We start from the raw sequence: 25,378 nt of genomic DNA, 5'->3' as shown, positions 1-25,378 counted from the left end.
TCATATTGTAATATATTTGTTAGGTTTTCAGTAGGTTCAATTAGGTTCACTAGACTATATGCGTCATTTAAAAATTTTTCAATGAACATTCGAACAGTCCGGCCCTCGTCTTGTAGCTGATTTTTTTATTTGGCCCTCCGTCCATTTGACTTTGACACCCCTGCTTTAAAGTAATGAAATACCAAGATTTTTTAAAAACGTGTTGAGAATTTTCCAAAGCCAAGCAACTCTCCTGCACCATTCTCAGAAAGTTGTGGGAATGTTGTATGCAAAATTACCATAGGACAACTACACTCTCACCAAGATCTAAGAAACATATGGTTCTCAGAACGTTATGTGCTAGCTGGGCCCCCTCTGTTAATTCTCCTCCTCCATAGGCCACTTTAATGGTGGAATAGAATGAAACGTTATTGGAGATGACTCTCATTTAAAGCACGATTTTTCCTCATGTTATTTAAGACAGACCTGCGTACATAATGAATGTATCGTTCCAGAAGTTAGTCACACATTCTGTAAGTACCCCTCCTTCACAGACTCAGCACAAGTTGGCTGCTGTGTGGTGGCTGAGGGCTATTCTGGGCTCTACATTGATTCAATGCCTGGCTGGGACATTCTAAATAGCCATTAGAGTTGTGTAATTTAAACTTTCCCTGGTCATACATTTTAAATTTTACATTTGTACAGTTGTATATTTTAAAATTATATTTTAAAATAATATCATTCATTTGTCAAATCACGCACCCAAGTTCCATTCATCAATATGGAGAGAAAAAAATAAAGTATCAAGAAAGCTTACATTATTAAATAAATTATACAACACCTCCACTCAATCACACCTTTTTTCTCCAGGGATGTAGGGATTTATTGAGATAGGACAGTGAAGAGGAGACAGGAAAGGTAAGAGATATTGTGAGTCATAAGGGCATCGGTCAGAATCAAACCCACGCTGACACTAATTTACGTGTGAGCCGGGGTCTGTGGCAATAACCACTGAACCACACAGGCCACCTCCACTCAATACCTACATTTAAGCCTCTAATGAACCTTTTGTGTTGAGAGTGAATCTCATCATCAACATGCATGATTTGAGACTAGCAAGAGGAAGTGATGGTCTATCTTCAGTGAAGTGGGAGAGACTGCTTGGTTTCCTCTGTGCAACTCTGGTAACAATCCATTTTTATTTCACCTTTATTTAACTAGGCAAGTCAGTTAAGAACAAATTGCTATTTACAATGACAGCCTACCCGGCCAAACCCAGATGACACTGGGCCAATTGTGCGCCGCCCTATGGGACATACAATCACAGCCAGATGTGACACAGCCTGGATTTGAACCAGGGACTGTAGTGACACCTCTTGCCTCTCGAGAGCCCAACAATCTCACCCATCTCCGAGCCAGGAGCTACTGCAGAAATGGGGAATTGGGAAATAAAGAGGGGGGGGGCTAGATGACTATGAAATATTAACTCACAGAGACGATATTTTAAGCCTCTGACATTCTTCCTTTGGTTGGAATGTTGGAAAATGGCTTCATACAACATCAATATCTTACAAGATGGAACCAAGCAGCACCCATCAAGGAGGCAAAGTACTGTTGCTACAGCCTGAAGGGATCGTGATCAAGGCCAGGTCAGCGACTGATAAGACTGATAATTAGCTATTTTCTTTGTGACTAAAACGTTTCTGTGGATGAAAGGTTAGTATTTACAGTATGAACATGGTCATAATAAATGTATCACTATTAGAAAATGCAGCTTCTGTTAAGCTTGCTAAATCCACAATCTTAGACAAACGGTAGAACCAGGTAGAACCCTTTTGGGTTCCCTGTAGTACGCACTGTGGAAAGGGTTTAACATGGAACCTAAACGGGTTCTACCTGGAACCAAAACTGTTCTACCTGAAACCAAAAAGTGTTCTTCAAAGGGTTCTCTTATGGGGACAGCCAAAGAACTCTTTTAGGTTCTAGCTAGCACCTTTTTTTTAAACCCCAGGAGTGCAGATTAAAAACTAAACAGCCTGGTCTTCTTTAAGTGCACAGTTAAATAAAGATAAAATAAAATAAATAAGCAAAAGTGAAGATATACAGCTACATGGAGTTTGAAATCCTGATGTTTAATTCATTTTGTGTTTGGGGTGAACTATGCCTTTAAATTATAATTGTATCAGCTGGTAGTGTGTACATATACAACACCAATAAATATAGCCTTCATCTAAACATCATCGTCTCCTCAGCTGTCCAATCTTGTTCACCTAGCCCTCGTTGTCTTGATTTTTCCATAGTATCAATATCAGCCAGGCACCATGCTGTTCTATCATAGCATGCTGTTGTGTGGGAGTTAGCTCCACAGTATCTCTCTCTCTCTCTCTCTCTCTCTCTCTCTCTCTCTCTCTCTCTCTCTCTTCTCCCCCTATTGGACCTGACAGGTTGACTTTCCCAGGGGAGGGAACCACCACATGGCTGACTAAGCTTCATCCTCCCCATTTGTCACCTCCTCACAGGGCAGATTGTGTGTGTGTGTGTGTGTAATGTGCTACACAACATAGCCTCAGCCACCCAATGTGTTGTGATCTGCAGTCCACATGCATGCAAGATTAAATGTCTGAGCCAATGAGGAGAAGTTACAATATAAGGTAATCTTCTAAAGTTTACCTGGACATGGGAGGACGTTTTGGACGGCAAGGGTTGCTACACATGGGAGGAGATCCTGGCTGGAAGGGATTGCCTCCCATGGGAACAGGTGGAGGCAGCTAGGAGAGCAGAGGCAGCCGGAGAGAGGAGCCAGCGATACGAGGGAACACTGCTGGCAAGGAAGGGCGAGAGGCAGCCCCAAAAATGTATTGGGGGGTGGCACCCGTGGAGTGTGGCTAAGGCAGGTAGGAGACCTGCGCCAACTCCCCGTGCTTACCGTGGAGAGAGAGGGCGTAGTACTGGTCAGGCACCGTGTTATGCGGTGGAGCGCACGGTGTCCCCAGTACTCGTGCTTAGCCCGGTGCGCTACATCCCAGCTACCCGTATCGGCCGGGTTCGAGTGGGCATCGAGCCAGGTGCCATGAAGCCGGCTCTGCGCATCTGGTCTCCAGTGCGTCTCCTCGGGCCGGCATACATAGCACCAGCCTTACGGAAGGTGTCCCCGGTTCGCCAGCACAGCCCAGTGTGGGCTATTCCACCTCGCCGCACTGGCCTGGCTACGGGGAGCATTCAACCAGGTAAGGTTGGGCAGGCTCGGTGCTCAAGAGCTCCAGTGCGCCTTCACGGTCCGGTCTATCCGGTGCCACCTCCACGCACCAGCAATCCGGTGGCAGCCCCCCACACCAGGCTGTCTCTCCGACTCCTCCCTACGGGTGCTCCCGCCTGTCCAGCGCTGCCAGAGCCTTCCTCCTGCCTAGCGCTGCCAGAGTCTCCCGTCTGTCCTGAGCCGCCAGAGTCTCCCGTCTGTCCTGAGCCACCAGAGTTTCCCGTCTGTCCTGAGCCGCCAGAGCCGCCAGTCTGTCCAGAGCCGCCAGAGCCGCCAGTCTGTCCTGAGCCGCCAGAGCCGCCAGTCAGCCAGGATCCGCCTGAGCCGCCAGTCAACCAGGAACCGCCAGAGCCGTCAGTCAGCCGGGAGCCGCCAGAGCTGTCAGTCATCCCAGGAGCTGCCAGAGTCGTCAGTCAGCCAGGAGCTGCCAGAGCCATCAGCCAGCCAGGAGCTGCCAGAGCTGTCAGTCAGCCAGGCGATGACAGAATCGCCCTTCACTCCGGAGCTGCCGGAGTCTCCTGCCCGTCCGGCGCTGCCGGAGTCTCCCGCCTGTCCGGCGCTGCCGGAATCTCCCGTCCATTCGGGACCCGTGGCGTGGGTCCCCTGTCCAAGGTCGTCGGCGAGGGCAGCCGCTCTAAAGAGGCCACGGAGGCAGGCTAAGAGGCGCAAAAAAACTATTGTTATGTGGGTGAAGTGGGATCCACGTCCCACGCCAGAGCTGCCGCCGCAGACAGACGCCCACCCAGACCCTCCCCTATAAGTTCAGGTTTTGCAGCCAGAGTTCGCACCTTGGGAGGGGGGGGGGTTACTGTCATGTTCTGATCTTAGTTCCTTTGTTTTTGTCTTTGTTTGAGTATGGTCAGGGCGTGAGTTGGGGTGGGCAGTCTATGTCTGTTTTTCTATGTTGGTTTTTGAGTTCGGCCGAGTATAGTTCTCAATCAGAGGCAGCTGTCAATTGTTGTCCCTGATTGAGAATCATACTTAGGTAGCCTGGGTTTCACTTTTGGTTTGTGGGTGTTTGTTTCCGTGTGAGTGTTTGGGCCACATGGTACTGTTTCGTTTTGTTCACATCGTTTATTGTTTTGTTCCAGTTGTTCAGTTTGTTTATTAAAAAGACATGAACACTTACCACGCTGCACCTTGGTCCTCCTCTCTATCTCCAGACGACATCCGTTACAGCTTGTTTGAATAACGGTTTATAAATGCACTTAAAGTGTTCACAAGGCAAACTCTTATTCCATTATGTAACCTTGCAAGGGTTTCACTGTTGAAGAACATTCTGACTTTGGATGGGATGCATTGGTGCAATTATTTATTTATCCCCAAAATTAAGGCATAATGTCAAGATCTACCCATCTGCGCAACACACTCAAAATAACGAAGACCTTGAACAGGCCCACATTTCTTGACATCGACATCGTGTGACAGTGCTCAAAGAAGGGCCGGTGTGCAAAATCCAGACATGCGAGATTACTGTGAAAGAAACAAAGTGTTGTAGACAAGATAAAAATGTCTAAACAGGAGATAGAAAGTAAGTTTTCCATGCAATTTGATTTTAATTCTGCTGGACTATTTAGTATAGGTAGTTAGTTAGCTAGCTAGATAGCATTTGCCAGCTAGATAGCCTAGTGTTAGCCAGCTAGTTTACTGTAGCTAGCTAATGTTTGCTACTCTGGCATTTTTGTTTTGTTAGGCTTACCATCTACAGAATAGTCTTTCCATGCAATCTGTTGAGTCTTTTTGGATTAGCTAACCTTGACAAGCTGGCTACCAAAAGATGGAAAATAGCTATGCTATAGTCCCTACTCTCTAGCTAACCAGCTAGCTAACGTTAGCTGGGCTCAATGATCTAATCTTCCCTGAACCTTGTCCTCAGGCTTTCAGTACCCCAAGGGTATTAGTACCCCAAGGGTATTACGTGAGACACACTCAGCATGTTAACGCTAATTATCTAGCTAGCTACTTTTGTCAACACACATTGAGTATGTTTCAATGTAGCTAAACACTAGCTAACTTATTAGCGTTAGTAAGCACTATTATTGCGAGCTGGATAACACCACAACTAGCTAAGTAGCAGGCCTTAACTTTAGAAATCATGATGATGATATCTTGTATAGTGTAATTTCAATTGGCATAGCTACATTCTTCGTCTCTACTACAGATTCCTACACGGTCTCAGACTCCAGGATGGGCAAAAATTATTACAAGAAAGAAAGAGATGAAGATAGAGAGTTGTCGATTTCCATTGTTAGGGAAGAAAAAGACAATCCCCCTTTTTTCCCCGAAATTAGCTATCTAGGCTACTACTCACCACCATTGGAAGAGCTATTTTTGTGTTATTGACTAGGCCTATATCTTTGTTAAATCTAAATTATTAATCTAACAATTATTAATCTAACAATAAAAATCCTTGTAATTTTATAAGAAATGTAAGGTATTTTTACATGTTGCAATAAAGTTCACTGAAGAAGCTCATCTCTTGTTTATAGGTATTTTCACAAGGTAATGAGTAGTAAGAAATTATACATAAATTGCTCATAGGTAACTATGAAGTTACAGTTAACGTTCAATAGCTACATTCTGTGTTTCATCTAGCGACAACCTTGTACTTACGCAGATATTACAAATATGTACTATGTGGTGCATTAGTGTATTTTCTCACATGTATGGCACTTTCAGAAGCTGACAATTAGATTGTCAAGATAAGTAACACACATTGTAGTTACACAATTACAAGTAAGTACCCCTCAAGATACACTTCATTTTAACTAGCTACATCCTGTGTAACACCCAGTATTTACATTGTAGTTGCAGATCTGACATGTACTCTGTGGTGTACTAGTGTGTTTATCCTCCCACTCAAGGATGACACCCGTATGGTAGACCCCAGTCAGTGAGGTTGACCTACATCTGACATGATTTTGTAAACTCAACCATGTTAACCCAGATGGTACACTTTTGTGAGGAAAGTGCAAGCAACAAGTGGACATTTTGAAGAGTGTCTCGGGAAACACCCAGCACATCTGTCCACAAGAGATTACATCCTCTTGATATCTATTACTGAATCGAATGCAGCTGAGAAGAAACTAAACACTAAATTGTTGAATTTAGTGTAAACTTGCCCATTTGTAACAAGCATGTTAACAAGCATTTGCTGTTACACCTCTGTAATTTCAGACTGCAATTACCACCAATTACATGTTGTAAATACAGTGTAACTATGAGTTATTACAATTAACTAAAATGCTTGTTTCAGTGTAATTACACATGCAATTATACTATAATAAGGACCCCTTAAAATGAAGCATTACCAAAGTTTGAATACAGTTTACTAGCTACAGAGATGGGGCCGCACGGTTCGTCCAGGTGTAAAATGTTTGTAAGTTAGTACATTTATCTTAAGATAGCTAGGTGTGACAACCACATATCACAGTCACAGTAAGTACATTTCCCCCCAACAAGCTATCAGCAAAGTCAGATCTAGTGAGGGGAAAAAAGAGTAGGTATTAATTCCCAAAAATTCTGGGGGGGGTTCAGATCTAGAGGTGGGGTGTCAGATGTATTCAGAAGATGGGCAGGGACTCTGCTGTCCTCTATGGGGTGGGAGAGCCAAGAGACAAGAGATGGCAGAATGGAGTGCTTGGGTTATGGAGTAGGGTTTGAGCATAGAAGGAAGGTAGGGAGAGGCAGATCCTCTTGCTGCAACCTTGGGCAAGTACCATGGTCTTGTATTGGATGCAAGCTTCGACTGGAAGCCAATGGAGCAGGGTGACATGGGAGAGCTTGAGAAGGTTGAACACCAGGCAGGCTGCAGCGTTCTGGATAAGTTACATGGGTTTGATGGCAAAATCAGGGAGCCCAGCCAACAGCGAGTTGCAGTAGTAGCGAGCCTGGATTAGGACCTGCGCTACTTCCTGTGTGAGGTACGGTCTTACTCTACAGATGTTGTTGAGCGTGAACCTACAGGAGCGAGTCACAGCTTTGATGTTTGCAGAGAATGGCAGGGTGTTGTTCAGGGAGGGTCACGCCAAGGTTCTTTGCACTCTGGGAGGGGGACACTGTGGAGTTGTCAACCGTGATGGAGAGGACTTGGAGGAAGAGCAGCTTAGTGAGTTGTGTATAGAGAGAAGAGGAGAGGGACTAGAACCAAGCCCTGGGGGACACCAGTAGTGAGAGTACGTGGTGCAGACACAGATCCACTCCACTGGTAGGAACGGCCTGCCAAGTAGGATGCAATCCGACAGTGTGCAGAGCCTGAGACACCCAGCCCTGATAGGTTGGAGAGGAGTATCAAAGTAAACTTGGAGTCATGCGATGATATGGTGTGTGGTCCTCCTACTACGACTCAGGAAACCATGCAGTTTGTTAGGCTACTGATTAAATAAGTTACAGGGTGGGGAAAGTGCTCTTGATGCTCCTTTCCAATAAATATTGAGGGTCTTATTCTGGTGACATGATGTCCGTTTTACAAATAAAAATATTCTAATCTCGTCAAGTAGACTAGCCTAGCTGCACAGCCTACTGTATCTGCCAGCTGTTGGCTAGAGCGCAGGTGCCAAGACCAGAGTAGGAAACAGTTTGTGACAAAACTATCGGTAGAGTTGAAAATGCAATTGGAACACTTTGAGCGTTAGATTTTTATTTGGTACATGAACATTTTTGCGAAAATAAAAAAATGTTTGCACTGCGCCATCAAGCACTGATTTCTATCCACAACATGTCCGTTTGGTGGAAAACACACCACATATTTTCTTCATGTAGATTCTAGAATATTCACATGAAAATCTGTCACCAATTGGATGGAAACCTAGATACTGGCATACACACACACTGCACACACATACAGTACATGCACACACTGGTAGACACACACTGCATAAGCATACACACACACGATTATCCCTGACACTAGGGCAAAGCATAAGCGTGACCACCTGCCCCAGTCGTGTGATCTCCTATCCTGGGGAGAGATGCCAGTGAGCACAGGCTGTTTCACCACACCTCAATCTGCTCCCCTCCCACCTGTCTCTCCTTGCTCTCTTTTCTCTGTCTCTCCCTGCTCCCCTCCCACCGGTCTCTCCCTGCCCTACTCTCCTTTCTCGGTCTCTCCCTGCCCTACTCTCATTGTCTCTCAATCTCTCCTGGTTCTGTTCTCCTATCTCTGTCTCTCCCTGCCTTTCCCTCTGTCTCTCCCTGCCTTACCCCTGCCTCTCTCTGGCCTCCACTTCTTCCTATGTCTCCTTTTAGCCATGGTGCAGAGCTGCACTGCACTGTAACTAATGACTCCAGCAGAGAGATGTATGTCTGCAGTTCCAATGCACAGTGTTTCGAGTAGTGCAGCACTAAAACGTTTTGTTTCATATAAAATGTGAATTTGGATCTTTTGTCACAGGTAGCCTTCATAAATGTCATGGCATATTAGAATACTTTGGTGACAGTAATCATTCTATAGAGGACATAGAAACCCACCATATACGGAATACAAATTGGAAAGCGAGATAGAATATGAATAGACTATGACGGCACCCCAGATGTAGAGCTGTGATTAATTGCCAGCTGGTTGCAGCAAACACCAGTTTCTCTCTAAATTGACGTGGCAGAATTCACAAGCCTGACAAATGCTCTCTATCTTGCTCCTCTTTTTCCCATGAAAGAGTCCTGGAAACAGATGAATGCAAATATCAACTAGAGTCTGTCTCAGCCTCCTCCCTAATTACCATGAGATGGTGGACTGGGACTTGAGTGTCAGAGAAAGTCCACGGTGAAGGATTCCTTAAAGAATATACACCTCCTCCTTCTCCTCCCTCTCTCACACTCTGCTCCTGCTCGTGTCTCTCTCTCCAACACACCCCTATCTCTCTCTCCCCCATTTATCTTGCTCTTTCCTACCCCCTCCCTCGCTGTCCCCATCTCTCTCTCCAACAAAAAGGCTATTAATAGTACATTCTGCTCTCTCTCTCTCTCCCCCCCCCCTCTCTCTCCTTAAAGATGCAGTCCGAGATCTTATGCACTTACAAATTTGAAACATATTGTACGACGTAACATATCATACAAAATGGATGACGTACCACACAATTGTGCATAATTTTCGGGGACCCATTTTGGTTCGTGAGCAGTACTTTGAAAACCACTGGCTGAAATTTTACAAAGCTTTGGATCATCACTTTAAAGGATGAAGCAACCAAAGATGCCAGGAGGCATTGTAAATGTCCTCCACACAGCTGAGGGCTACAAAGACTCTGCGCTGAATGTACTAAGAATAACAACAAAACGCTCTTTGATCGTTTCACAGCACTTTGTATAGACACAGACAGCTAGCAATGGTTCTGCTAAAATTATCCTTCAAATCGATGAGCAAACTAATTCCTTGTTAGATGTTGAATACAATATTCAATTATTCCCTCTCTCAAACATGAAATATACAAACCATCATTCTCAGTGAGACCCATTACACATTTGCATGCATATCTAATTCAATTGATGGCATAAATATAATAAAATACTTATTGAGTTATCATCTTTATTTTTAAATCATTTCATGTCTATGCATACCTTTCTATCATTTATGTCCAGGTTTTGGGGTGTATTCATTTGATTTCATTTAGATTTTGTCATTGTTTTATCAAAGACTGCAGGTAAAATTGTGCTAATTCTGGTGCAGTGCATCCAATACCAGAATTAATGTTCAAATTTCAGATGGCCACTGACAAATAAACAAAAATATATCAATATCAACATACAGTGCCTTCAGAAAATATTTCACACCTCTTGACTTTTTCCACATTTTGTTGTGTTGCAGCCTGAATTTAAAATGGATAAAATTTAGATTTTGTGTCACTGGCATACACACAATATCCCACAATGGTCCAAATAAATAGCTTAATAAGTCACATAATAAGTTGCATGGACTCACTCTGTGTGCAATAATAGTTTACCATGATTTTTGAATGACTACCTCATCTCTGAACCCCTCACATACAATTATATTTAAGGTCCCTCAGTTAAGCATTGAATTTCAAACACAGATTCAACCACAAAGACTAGATAGGTTTTCCAATGCCTCGCAAAGAAGGGCACCTATTGGCAGATGTATAAAGTAAAATAGACATTGAATATCCCTTTGAGCACAGTGAAGTTATTAATTACACTTCAAACATCCAGTCCCTACAAAGATCCAGGAGTCCTTCCTAACTCAGTTGCCGGAGAGGAAGGAAACCGCTCAGGGATTTTACCATGAGGCCAATGGTGAGTTGTTTAATGGCTGTGATAGGAGAAAACTAAGGATGGATCAACAACATTGTAATTATGCCACAATGCTAACCTAAATGACAAACTTAAAAGAAGTTAGCCTGTACAGAACATGCATCCTGTTTATAACAAGGCACTAAAGTAAAACTGCTAAAAATGTGGCAAAGAAATTAACTTTATGTCCTAAATACAACACATCACTGAGTACCACTCTTCATATTTTCAAACATGGTGGTGGCTGCATCATGTTATGGGTATGCTTGTTATCGGCAAGGACTATGGAGTTTTTTTTTAGGATAAAAATAAATGGAATAGAGGCAAAGGCAAAATCCTAGAGGAAAACTTGGTTCAGTCTTCTTTCCAACAGACACTGGGAGACAAGTTCACCTTTCAGCAGGACAACAACCTAAAACATAAGGCCAAATATACACTGGAGTTACTTACCAAGATGACATTGAATGTTCCTGAGTGGCCTAGATACAGTTTTGACTTAGATCGGTTTGAAAATCTATGGCAAGACTTACTTAAAAATGGTTATCTGGCAATGATCAACAACCAACTTGAAAGAGCTGAACAATTAAAAAAATGACAATGTGCAAATATTGTACAATCCAGGTGTGCAAAGCTCTTAGAGACTTACCCAGAATATTCACAGCTGTATTTGGTTAGTTGATTCTAACATGTATTGACTCAGGGGTGTATATTATTTATTTCTGTATTATATTTCAATAAATGTGCACAATTTCTAAAAACCTCTTTTCATTTTGTCATTATGGGGTATTATGTGTAGATGATGGATGAAATGTATATATTTGTTTGTACATTTACAATCAAGGCTTTAAAACAACACAATGTGGAATAAGTCAAGGGGTATGATTACTTTCTGAATGCACTGTATCTAATTTACCACCATGTATGGATAAGGGGAAAAAGGCCTTTCACACAGTAAAAACACACAAAACACAGTTTGGTTCCATTATTATTTTCTTCGTTATTTATATGACGTTGTTATCATGGTTATGGTCATTTTGAAGGATTATATGCATTTTAGTTTGACATGTTTTTCTTGTCCACAGATTGTCTTTTTGCTCCTGTAGTGTGCAGATCACACTCATTTAAATCCAGACCTCACTTAGCATAATAGTACATTGTCCATTTTTTGGGGGCTCCATAATCCATTGTTGTTATGTACAGTATTTTCCTCACATTTCTTTTCATAGAAAAAAAATCTGGTCCATTGTACCAAAGTTGATAGTTGCAGTCGGGGTAGGCCAGTGTTGAAGGTGAAGGCGCTATACTGTACCAGACATACTGTAGCTGTGTTTCTACGGTGTCATTCACTTTCAGACCACAGAAACACACTCTCTTGTTCTGACATACACATGCATAAACAGTCGATTGAATAGCTACTACTTGTGTAGCTACTTGAACGTTTACTTTGTTGGTGATGTAAACCATACAGTGCAGTACAAAGCTTTCACTGTGACCCAAATGAAATCAATTACAGGTCAAAAGGAAAATCAAACTGCTTTTTCACTCAGAGTGTTTATGCTGTATTTTCAGGACAGGTCAGGTGTGGTTTTACACTCATATTCAATGACAATGTTGGCGAGATGAACAGCTTGCGGGATGGATTCACTTTCAGCCCAGTTACTTATGACCTCCAATTCAGCATTTTTTTTATCACACAGTGCAGTTTTCCTTTATTTTTATTGATTGAATTCATTGGGGCCTGTGCTTCGCCGTAAAAGTGGAGGGGCACTCATCATCGCTTACAATACTCAAATTCAAACCAACCCAGAATCTGCAGAGAAACAAAAACACAATTCTGAAACTGCTCTACTTTTCTGTATTTCTGTGTTTTCCCATATTCATGGCTTGTTTGAACCTTGTGTTTATATTTCCAATCAACTGTTCATCTCTGCATAGACTTTTGAGAGCATTTTCTGTTGGGAATCCTTCTGACTGTGCTTTAGCTGGTGAAACCCTCTGTACACTTTGAGTTGTAACGGTCTCGTAATGATTACTATAAAGCAAAAGGTACATTTTCGATTTTTGCGACACTCCATTTTGGGAATATATAAACATTTCACATAGTAATTCTGCACATTGATAAAAATGAGTATACTCCATATATGGTTGTGCTCAGAGCATCTAGTAAACAAACTGTTGACTCAACTACAATGTTTCTATTTTGATATGTTGCTAAATTTGAGTGTGTGTTGAATCAGAGTGTGCCCAATTCAAACAAAATAGGTAAGCATGCTATCTCATGATGTGTTTTGGGAAGATCTGTCCATTGAAAAAAGCAAATAGAAAAATTATTTTAAAAAATACAAAGCATTTGCATGCATAGACTATGACTTGTTTTGGTCATACTGTGAGCAGTTTTGTCTTACTATGCACACATGCATGAATGGCTGTCACTTTAATGCAGCTGTACAACCAAGCTAAGATTCTGACATTCAGAGGTGGGCTCTACATGCACACACTTACACACACACACACACACAGACGCACGCACGCACGCACACACACGCACACACACACACACACACACACACACACACACACACACACACACACACACACACACACACACACACACACACACACACACACACACACACACCACATAATGGTGTACCTATCCACATCATGCACTGTTGATGTATATGATGTGTGTTTTGGACAGCGTGGTGCATTGGTATTCGATGACAAGTGTTACTGCTAGGATAAGGGTGAACATAATAACATCATGTTAGAGTAATGGAAGCATCAATAAGCAGGGTTCCAGACCCAGATTATTTTTCAATTCAAGTTCCTTTCCAACACATTTCATCTCTCCAAAATAAGTAGCGATTGCAGTTGCACAAGGTACTGCCAATTGAAGACACAAGATAGGAAAGGAACATGGTGAGGACAGAGGGAGGGACCGGGAGCTAAGAACCTCACCTCTGTCCATCTAGCGTGAATAAACATTGCAGAAATGGTGGCAGACATTTAGGCCTAAAACGTAAATGAGAAGACAGACCAGACACATTAGAGTCAAAGCTAACATCCTTGTGGCTATGCTAACCAATATTGACCAAAAGGTAAATTAGACGCAATCCATTTCACCATTTTGTTAGCGCTGGCTAAACATCCTCAGCTTTGCTAGTACTCTCCTGTGTCCTGAAGTTCACTATGAAAAGATGTAGAAAGACAGGAGACTCAGCAATGTCGTGAGAGACCTAGAACTCTGTAGTTCAGAGTTGCTACACGGCTACATACTTCAGCCGTTGGCAATATAAACCATCTCTCCTTCAAGTATGATAATATTTAGATAATGCTCATATTTTTTTATTGAGGGATGCAACTACCATAGATATATTACTGTACCTCCACTTCTCCTGTGAACTCGCTAGTGTATTAGGCATGCATGTCTTTGGCACTCTGTCCAACAGACAGTCCCTGAAACGGGGCTACACCATCAGTGCTGAAAATAAACAAGTGTCATTGTTCATATCATAAAACAAACATAGCAACGATCTGCATATCATCAAGGATTATCGGATTAACGCTATCATCTCCATCATGGTCATCCTCATCTCTAAATCGTCAGCTGAATGTAAATTCCCCTTCTTATACGTCCCAGATTGCTTTGTTATCACAGATTAAAGTATGTAAGTAGATAATGAGATAAATATAGGTATCGTATTAAATAGTTTTCATAGGCATCTTTGATCTTCAATTCATGCTTCTAGGAATGTATTGAGGTCATGCAACACTAGGAAAGCAGCATTCAGTAAGCCTACTTGTTTTAAAGGCAGTTTAGGGAGGAAACATCATTTTATACATGTCCCTTTAGTCGTCCCAATGGTTCATCATGAAGACACAATGGACCCAGTTGAACAAGGCAGCCGTGAGTCGAGTCTGTCTGTAACTGAGATTAATGCTGCAACTACACTGTATGGGTGCTGTAATTAATTAACTAATGCATTTTACCTCAAATTACAGCACAGCTGCAATGTCGGTGGTATGTAAACACCTCTATGTTTTCAGCTCAGCGGTGTGGCAACAAGACTATGACAATGAACTCTACATGGAATGTTACATTTAGGTCAAATGTTCGGAATACAATATCCTCCAAGCTATAGGGCTGGTTTGGGGCATGGTATCCTTTCAGACACCATTGTAACCTACGTATGTTAGATAATAACCTCTCGACATCCCTTCATATGTATGATAGAAGGTTATAGAGGGCAAGACAATAAACAGTGTCTTTGGAGCAATGCTAGTTGTGTGAGTGAGAATACTCATTCAGATAAGAACTCCATGCAACAATCAACTGGCTACAGTTACTACCTACAGTACCTATCTAGCTACAGTAACGGTTACAGTCACAACTATTTATCTATCTATATGAGTTAAGTGGTAAATAAGTACAAATGAAAGAGGAAGAGACATTCACTTTGTCCTCAGAGCTGCAGTAAGACAGGTTCAGGTGAGTGGAGGAGGGAGGCTTGCGTTGCCATGTACAGTAAACACATAAACGATGTAAGACTAGAGCAGTGAAAAGTCAAGGCCTTTTGTCATTCATCAGATACTGATGTTCCTGAAGAAAAGATGTGAAACCATTATAAAGCTTATGGAGCTGATGGATGTCCTACATCCCGTATATATTTTGAATGACTACTACAGTACCACACTCCTCGTGTGTCTCAGGCTCAGGCCATGACAGGCCTCAGCCACCAGGCAAAAACGGGATGAATCAACGTTGTTTCCACATCACTTCAACCCAAATATTCAATGTAATGACGTCTTCAATGTAACGGAATTTCATATTTTTTTCACCCAAATTTGAACCTAAATCCAATGACATGGTGACATGTTTTGTTGATTTCATTTTGAATTCACGTTAGCTGACAACTCAACCAAATGTAAATCAAAAATAGACCTGCCCAGTGGGCAGCAACGGAGCATGTCCGCCTTATGTTCACACGTTCTGTAATCTCCAAGTAGTTCACCACAGGACGGGTTTGTTTAGTTTGCTCCAGGAAGCAGCATTTTGTAGCACGCAAACAGGAAGCAAAGTGTACCTTTGACGATGGAGGGAGACCAGGGTAGCGGCAGGTGCAGGGGGGCTGAAGCAGGATTGGTGGTGGGGTTATTCTGGAAGCGATAAATCACCTTTTTTAGCTACATTTCTCCTCTTTTTTGTACTACCGTTGTGAGCAGGTCATTTTACTATTGGAATAGTCACACTGACAAAGCCAACTCCATGCAGACATCAACACGCAGAATTTTGATTATAAGATTTTAAGTCTGACAGAAGGTCAGTATGAGGGCAAGGTGTGAGGCGCTAACAGTGGGAGTTAGCAGTGGGAGTTAGGGGAGGAGTGAGCACATAGTTTCTGGTGTTTTTCATCATAAAGAAATGATGAGTACAGTTATACGTCCTGAATCTATTGCCTTGAGATTCCAGCAGCACATGTGAAATGGGAGGCTACACACCTGCCCCATCCTTTGACCTCTCAACCTCACTGAGAGGACAATGCCAGCTGGCTACACATCTGTGAGCATTTTGGTGATGTTGACATAGTTTGTGTTGGCCAGCGTAGTGCAGTTGGCCTGAGTCTTGAGGTTCTCTTCTGGGAGGTCCTCAATACTGTTGTTCACCCCTTCCTGGATCTCCATGTAGTCTGATTTACTGATGGTGGAGCCGCTCCGGCTCTTCTTCAGCTCTTCATTCGAGTCCTCTTTGGCGACTGGGCCTAGGCACTGGGCCTGCTCCTCGCCCTCCGTCTCACGGTGGTAGAAGTAGTTGAAGTTGGAAACGATGACAGGCACGGGCAAGGCAATTGTCAGCACACCTGCAATGGCGCAGAGGGAGCCCACAATCTTGCCACCAATGGTGGTCGGGACCATGTCGCCATAACCTACTGTCGTCATGGAGACAACAGCCCACCAGAAGGCGTCAGGGATGCTTTCAAACTGTGACTCGGGCTCATCAGCTTCCGCAAAGTAGACGGCACTGGAGAACAGTATGACTCCAATAAAGAGGAAGAAGATCAGCAGACCCAGCTCCCTCATACTAGCCTTCAGGGTCTGGCCCAGGATCTGAAGTCCCTTGGAGTGTCGTGACAGCTTGAAGATTCGGAAGACTCGCACTAGACGGATGACCCTGAGAATAGCCAGGGACATGGCTTGCTGACCAGCCTGGCCATCCTCTGGTTTCTCAGCCAGCTCTGTGGCCAGTGTGATGAAGTAGGGGATAATGGCAACAACGTCAATGATGTTCATGACGTTACCAAAGAAGCCTGATTTGCTGGGGCAGGCAAAGAGGCGCACCAGGAACTCAAATGAGAACCAGATGATGCAGAGCGTCTCCAGGATGAAGAATGGATCAGTGAAGTAGGTGGACGTGAAGTAGATTGTGGTGTTGGTGTTGGTGTCAAAGACACTGTGCGGTTCGTCGTCGTCGTTGCGGAAGATGGGCAGGGTTTCCAGACAGAAGCTTACGATAGAGATGAGGATGACCATGACGGAGATGATAGCGATAATCCTAGCGGGTCCTGAGCTCTCTGGGTACTCAAACAGCAGCCACACTTGTCTCTGAAACTCATTGTCAGGAAGGGGCCTCTCTTCCTCCTTGACGAAACCCTCATCCTCTCTGAACAGCTCAATGGCTTCATCCCCCAACTCATAGAAACGTATCTCCTCTGAGAAAATATCAAGGGTCACATTGGCCGGCCCGTAGCCTCCCTCCTGACTGGTAAAAATAGAGAATGGCATCAAAGCTGGTTCGGCTGCGATCGAAGAAGTACTCGTTTCTCAGTGGGTCGAAGTAGCGCATCCTCTTTTTGGGGTCCCCCAGCAGAGTATCGGGGAACTGGGAGAGGGTTTTAAGCTGTGTCTCAAAACGCAGCCCAGAGATGTTGATGACCACTCTCTCGCAGCACTCATGGTCAGCGTCAGGGTCGTACTCAGCCGGGTTCCCCGGGTGTGCTGCCGCCTCATCAGAGGGGTCACCAGTGGCTACAGTCATTCTGCGGGGAGAGCAGGCGCCTGCACTTTTCAGTGGGGCTGGGCCCTGCAGCCTGGAAACTGTAGGGAGGGGGATGGAGGAGAGGGAGGGGGTTCAATGCCGTAAAGACCGGTTGGCTCACCTCATGGATGGATCTGTCTGGAAGGGACAGAGACCAGAGATAATTTAAATAATATAACATAAGCAATTCATTTGATAGCATTTGTGTTATTCTGTCTGTCTGTCCTCTCAAGCCATGTATTATACTGTAATGGAACAATGGCATAAACGTTACAAAAATGTACTTCTGTAGGCTACAACCAAAGTATTCAGCTTTCTAAAACATACATAAACTACTATAAATGTGGAGAAACGTAGTGTATGCCCAGAGCTCAATGATCCAACTAGTTTCCAACTAGCATAGATATAGTTTATGAATCGGGCATGAGCTCCTTATATTCTGCTGCAAATATCCATTCACCTGCAGTGAAATCATGCATGAACGTACCTTTGCAATATAGGAACCAAATCTATACAGATTGCCCGTTAGTTTATAATATAAAACCAATAACTGAATAGTGAAAAAAGTATGCACTCTTTTTTTCTGTTCCAAGAAGCCCTCGATGTCACTTTTTCATCATTCACTTTAAGGTAGTTTGTTGGAGCATTTTTAGACTGGTCTCAAATGGTGACTGTCTCTGAAATATTCAAAAACATCCATAAATTATTAACCGGCAGTAGGAAAAACGTTTCAAGAGAAAACATATTCTGTCTCTGCCCTCTACACCATCTCTTGCATCTTCCATAAAAGAGGCATAGTTTTGTTAAGCGCTATTCAGTTGATAAATACTCAGAAGCTAATAATAATACGGGCTATTTTGTTCAATGGTCATCTACTGTCTCCCCTTCACTGCAGAGGTCGAGTAGACTTTTCTGAATGAAAGTCGTGTAGGTTATAGCAGACGTTTTCAACACCATAGGCTACATACCAGCATTCACCTTGTTGAAAACGGGGTGTTAGTTGCTGTTCCCATTGGTCACTTGGTATTAGGGAGTAAATAGCCAGTGGCCAACAATCCCTCCGGTGCTAATCCCTCCGGTGATTTAGATCATGAGAAGAAGAAACGAATCTATTTCCTATTCGGGACCGTTAATAATACGATCATCATGTTGTCTGCAGCATCACCACTCACGCGCACCGGCGTTGGAGAGGTACAGAATGCGGGTGTGTCCTCGCCTCCCCCTCCCCGTCTTCGTTCCTCGCTCAGGTTGTCGTAGGATGGCGATTGACACAAAAAAAGGAGGGGATAGGGTTTCCGACCTGGAGGAATGGTACTTCTGGTAAAAGCCAAAGGTGCTAAGATCGGCAGAATTCTATGCATCCAGTGTCCTTAGCCGCTATGACGTTGCCCGCATCAGACAGCCGCAAAGGTAACTGTCCTCATATGGTGCTCAGTGGCAACATCTGCAAAAATAAAAGCAAGCAGGGGAGGTGGCGGGGAGGCGTATTACAACGTGTGATATTACCAAGAAAAAGTAAATTAGTAGGCCCACAAGATGCAGACGAACACAGAGATGGGTAGTGGGTTAGAATAACGGGTTAACATTGTGCTGATGTATAACGTTTAAGTTACCAGGCAGGGAAAAAATAATATGCTGCAATCATGATTCGTCACAATAACCTTAGTTAACTACATGTGTCGTATTAAAAGGTAATCCTGACAAATAAATTAAAAGTCATGCGTGGGCTAATTGACAAATGCTCAATAAAAAATCACATTATTTTCTCCATCATTTATTAGAGTATATAGAATACAACAGTTTGTAAAACGCAGAATGCTGACAGAAATGCTCATGCAAGGGGATATGTCTGTGGTTGTCTGCAGTTTAATGAATAGAGAGGATTCAAGCCATGCAGCCTCCTTATACATTGTAAAGAGAACAGAATCTTCCGACATTGACTTGAAATGACATGCATGAAGAATCACCCTGGACTGAGAGACAGATTATGCAATTCCTCAGTGTCAGATCCCGAATCATTGGCATCTGCATCACTTTCTCTGTCCTCTGCTTTGTTGGGGGTAAGGCATGCTTTAATTACCCTAGGTCTCAGTCCTTCTAATGATCAGTACAGCCATTAGCCTGGTGTAGCCGTATCTACAAAGCTTAGTCAAACCTGCAGTCGGGCACTGCTATGCATACAAAGAGACAGGGGATGGAGAATGGGCGAGAAAACGCTCTCTCTCCACCCGCGCTGGGTAGCCTACCACTACTCACCTTATCTGCAGCGTAGGATATTTAAAGGGAACGCATCTTTTTATTTAACTAGGCAAGTCAGTTAAGAACAAATTCTTATTTACAATGATGGCCTACCGGGGAACAGTGGGTTAACTGACTTGTTTAAGGACAGAATGACAGATTTGACCTTATCAGCTCAGGGATTTGATCCAGTTACTGCCGCAACGCTCTAACCACTAGGCTACCTGCCGCCCAGTCTAGGCCTTTATTAATAGCTAATAATTGTATATTCATGTGAAATGTAAACTATCATTCACTATGAACGACCCAGTTAACAGTGTTAACTATGTAACTGTGTAATTTACAACTTTAATTATGCAGTAACACTGTAGGCTGCTATTTTGTTATCTGACAAAGGCCTAATGTCATAATGTCATGCATAATTTCAAAGTGCTTCGGTTATTAAAGTGATCCCCGAAAATATTATGTCAAATCAAATCGAATGTATTTATATAGCCCTTCTTACATCAGCTGATAACTCAAAGTGCTGTACAGAAACACAGCCTAAAACCCCAAACAGCAAGCAATGCAGGTGTTGAAGCACATTGGCTAGGAAAAACTCCCTAGAAAGGCCAAAACCAGGCTATGAGGGGTGGCCAGTCCTCTTCTGGCTGTGCCGGGTGGAGATTATAATAGAACATGGCCAAGATGTTCAAATGTTCATAAATGACCAGCACGGTCAAATAATAGGTCTGTGACAGGTAGCACGTCCGGTGAACAGGTCAGGAATCCATAGCCGCAGGCAGAACAGTTGAAACTGGAGCAGCAGCACGGCCAGGTGGACTGGGGACAGCAAGGAGTCATCATGCCAGGTAGTCCTGAGGCATGGTCCTAGGGCTCAGGTCCTCCGAGAGAGAGAAAGAAAGAGAAAAAGAGAGAATTAGAGAGAGCATACTTAAATTCACACAGGACACCGGATAAGACAGGAGAAGTACTCCAGATATAACAAACTGACCCTAGCCCCCCGACACATAAACTGCTGCAGCATAAATACTGGAGGCTGAGATGATGATGATACCCGCGGACGGGCCAAACAGGAAGGATATAACCCCACCCACTTTGCCAAAGCACAGCCCCCAGACCACTAGAGGGATATCTTCAACCACCAACTTACCATCATGAGACAAGGCCGAGTATAGCCCACAAAGATCTCCGCCACGGCACAACCCAAGAGGGGGCGCCAACCCAATTATGTAATTTGAAACTGTGACACTTTCCAAACATGAGGGAGATAACTAGGGGAGTGGTTTCTTAATTGTTGGACAATTTCTAAATGTCAATGACACAGCATCTTAGAGTTTTGTTCGGTTCTGCATCCTCATATTGTCATCAATAGAGGCATCCAAAAAAGATTTCTTACATTTTAAAAGACATACAGTTTTACTAATTTAAGGAAAGACTGCTACTGTACATGTAATATGAGCTACGATTCAGTTAAATAATAAACATTTTAAAAAGATTCTCATCTGGGGTGATTCTCCAGTCATCAGAAGGCCGTTAACATGTATGGCCACAGCTTAAACAGGCAGAAAACAACACAGACACCCTTCCTCTCACCAGTCACAACATTGCATCACTCACAGACCCAGCCACTGTGAAGGACTCCCACTAACAGGACACTATACTTTGACTCACTGTGCAATGATTTAATCAGGGACTTGTAGATACCTTTAATAGGATTTCTTATGAAATGATGAGTTACATGGCAGATGTTTGGAAATGGTTTTGTCACTCTACATGTCTTTAGTTTTCCTTTAGAGAGAGTGCAGGGAGTTTGTCTTTAGTTTTCCTTTAGAGAGAGTGCAGAGAGTTTGTCTTTAGTTTTCCTTTAGAGAGAGTGCAGGGAGTTTGTCTTTAGTTTTCCTTTAGAGAGAGTGCAGAGAGTTTGTCTTTAGTTTTCCTTTAGAGAGAGTGCAGAGAGTTTGTCTTTAGTTTTCCTTTAGAGAGAGTGCAGGGAGTTTGTCTTTAGTTTTCCTTTAGAGAGAGTGCAGGGAGTTTGTTTTTAGTTTTCCTTTAGAGAGAGTGCAGAGAGTTTGTCTTTAGTTTTCCTTTAGAGAGAGTGCAGGGAGTTTGTCTTTAGTTTTCCTTTAGAGAGAGTGCAGGGAGTTTGTCTTTAGTTTTCCTTTAGAGAGAGTGCAGAGAGTTTGTCTTTAGTTTTCCTTTAGAGAGACTGCAGAGAGTTTCACAGCCTGGTAAACTCTCTGACTCTGGTACTGCCCCATTTGGATGATGACTCATAGAAAGTTATAGTCTGCTTTCTTACACCATTCACAGCTCACAAATACACTTTACATGATGTCAAGTGAAAAGTGAATGAAAGCTGCCTACATGCCTTGAACTTCTGTAGGTGGTATAAGTCGTTTGTAGGTGGCATTGAGCATTATTATTGTGTGATTTTGAGAGTTAATAAACGTCAAGAGCGATACCAAAATACAATTGAATTATGTTTGTTCATATTTTACAAAACAATTAATGATGCAGACAGGGGGAGGGGGATCAATAGTGAATGCCATTCTGGCCAAAAGGAGCAATGAGAGAAAGTGCAAGGAGAGCAGCAATGACCTGAATGACCTGCTGTGTCAAAGGTTGGGAATCCCCTGCAAGAGGAGGAGGAGGAGGTGGAGGGATAGGGGAAGGAGCAAGCTGGTGATTTGTGTGAGACTTGGCTTCATCAAGGTTACTACTGGCAGCAGCCCCTATAGTAGGAGAGGGACTGTCAAGGCTGCCCCTGCAGCCCTGTAACGTCTGCCACACATGCGTACACCTTTTCCACTGTCCCTTAATGGATTTCCCAGGTTCCCCCTGACAGCACAGACATTATTTATGAGCTAGGGGCCTGTTACAAAGCCTGTTAATCCAGTCTCATGAAGCTCAGTTCACGTTGCATTAGCTGTCTACCCACTGGGCACACACTGGTTGAATCAACATTGTTTCTACGTCATTTCAACCAACAAGGACTAGATGTTGAATTGACTTCTGTGCCCAGTGGGTACTTAAATTAAATGTGAAGGCCCTAGTGCTCTAAGTCAGGGGTGTCAAACATATGGGCCGAGGGGGTCCAATCTGGCCCGGGGTGGTTTGAGTAAAAAATAAAACAATAATAATAATAATATATGCATTTTCTTTTTACAATATTTTGTTTTGGGGTGGGGATGATCTCAATATACTTTAAAATGACAAAAACTAAATTGAAACAGTGTAGAAATAGTAATGCACCTACATTCATATCGTTTCTATCAGGAATCAAGGTAAGACCCAGACTGCAGACTGTCTAAGTAACATTGTTTATTGTAGCAACATGGGCAGGCAAAGACAAGTCAAGGCAGGCAGGGGTGGAATATCCAGGGTAGGGCAAAGGTACAGGACGGACGGCGGACTCAGGGTCAGGGACAGGCAGGGGTCGAATATCCAGGGTAGGGCAAAGGTACAGGACGGACGGCGGACTCAGGGTCAGGGACAGGCAGGGGTGGAATATCCAGGGTAGGGCAAAGGTACAGGACGGACGGCGGACTCAGGGTCAGGGACAGGCAGGTTTCAATAATCCAGAGGTAGGGCAAAGGTACAGGACGGACGGCGGACTCAGGGTCAGGGACAGGCAGGGTTCAATAATCCAGAGGTAGAGCAAAGGTACAGGACGGACGGCGGACTCAGGGTCAGGGACAGGCAGGGGTCGAATATCCAGGGTAGGGCAAAGGTACAGGACGGACGGCGGACTCAGGGTCAGGGACAGGCAGGGTTCAATAATCCAGAGGTAGGGCAAAGGTACAGGACGGATGGCGGACTCAGGGTCAGGGACAGGCAGGGTTCAATAATCCAGAGGTGGAGCAAAGGTACAGGACGGCAGGCAGGCTCAGGGTCATGCAGAGAGGTTAGGCGGGTGGGCAGGTACAGGGTCAGGACAGGCAAAGGTCAAAGGTCAAAACCGGGAGGACTAGCAAAGAGAGGCTGGGAAACGATAGGAGCTGACAGGAAAAACGCCAGTCAGTTTGAATGAACAAGACAAACTGTCAACAAACATACAGAGAACACAGGTATAAATACACAGGGGAAGCAGCAGTCAATACCACCAGGCCATATGAAGGAGAGCTGAGAAAAGCACCTTGATGAGTGGTGAAACTAAGGCTTTGTATCTTATGGGCTCCTTTTCTTAGATAATGTCTGGTAGCTCAACCCATTTTTCAGACCTTTGTTCCATTGACATATAGTGCTGTGGTACGGCAGTACAGTATACATTGCAGTTAGTGGCTTTGGTTCAGTATCAACTCGTTTGTTCTTGATGCATCTGTTCCCTGTCATTTACATACAGCTTGTGTTAGCATAATTAGACTTATTGAATATGCAGTACAAGTTTGTCTCTCTCACCCTGAGTAGCGTTGCAATTCTCTGGAGGGCAGTCTATTTGTGTGGAGGGTAGCAGAGAGCAGGGAGCTGTGTGTTCCAGGCAGAGGACTATTGACACTGCAATGCACCATCGCACGCTTGATAGCCTCTTGTTATAAGACGACGCCTCATCACTGCCCACTCTGAGCAGCTTAACAGCACACACACACACAATCTATACACGCTATACATGCTTACACACACACACACACACACACACACACACACACACACACACACACACACACACACACACACACACACACACACACACACGTCAGATCACCATTTTGGCCTGTATAAATAATCAATGAACATTACTGTCCATAATTCAAAGTGAGAATCACAGTAACTGGTTAATGAAGTACTAAATACATACTTTAAAATGCTTACATTTACAATGACACAAGGACAATGGTGATTCAAAGAGGGATTCAAGGACACCTTCATTCAAAGAAATACCAACCTCTTTGACATAAATAGCTTTTCAGGTAGAGCATTCAGTAAGGACCCAGTTGTCAGAAGGTGAGTGTAGCTGGTGCATGAAGTAAGGCGCAGGAGAGCAAAATGAGTGAGCAACGTACTTTACTCAAAATAAAGGCACAAGGTAAACAAATACACTTGACCAATAACCAACGGTAAATATTACGCACGGGTGAACACAGCACCCGTTGAAAAACCAGCCATCATAACCGAACTGAACATAGAAATAATCACGCACAACAAACATGGGGGAAACAGAGGGTTAAATACATGAACATGTCATTGGATAATGAAAACCAGGTGTGTAGAAAATAAAGACAAAACCAATGGAAAATGAAAGATGGATCAGCGATGGCTAGAAGACCCGTGACGTCGACCGCCGACCGAACAAGGGGTGGGGACCGACCTCGGCGGAAGTCGTGACACCGGTGGAGAGTGGAGAGGGGCAGATTATATCTATTATATATTATGCATTTCCCTGCATTTGTTAAATGTTGCAGGAAAATGCATTTTCTTGCTGCTGGATAAGATTATGTCATTTCCTCCTGTGAACGATAACTACATCAGAGTTACAATACCCTCATTAATGTTAAAATACATTCATTAGCGTCACAATACCCTAATTAGAGTTACAAGATGCTAATATGTTGTTACAATACCCTCACTAGAGTTGCAATACCCTCATTAGTGTCCGTCCATCTTGTAAATCTTCATTTGTTCTAATG

The 25,378-nt window shown here is 43.5% G+C and overlaps 1 protein-coding gene across 1 annotated transcript; it reads right to left on the bottom strand.

Moving 5' to 3' along the window:
* Positions 1–9,216: 9,216 nt before the first annotated feature.
* Positions 9,217–18,900, bottom strand: LOC115143484 (potassium voltage-gated channel subfamily A member 2-like). Its single transcript, XM_029683951.2, is given in 3 exon segments — positions 9,217–17,219; positions 17,221–17,651; positions 18,482–18,900. Coding segments are annotated over 2 exon segments (1,482 nt in total). The 5' UTR covers positions 17,514–17,651; positions 18,482–18,900; the 3' UTR covers positions 9,217–16,030.
* Between the last annotated feature and the right edge of the window lie 6,478 nt (positions 18,901–25,378).

Source organism: Oncorhynchus nerka, linkage group LG15 (assembly GCF_034236695.1).
Source record: "Oncorhynchus nerka isolate Pitt River linkage group LG15, Oner_Uvic_2.0, whole genome shotgun sequence".
Taxonomy (NCBI): domain Eukaryota; kingdom Metazoa; phylum Chordata; class Actinopteri; order Salmoniformes; family Salmonidae; genus Oncorhynchus; species Oncorhynchus nerka.
This window is presented reverse-complemented; position numbering and strand designations above follow the sequence as displayed.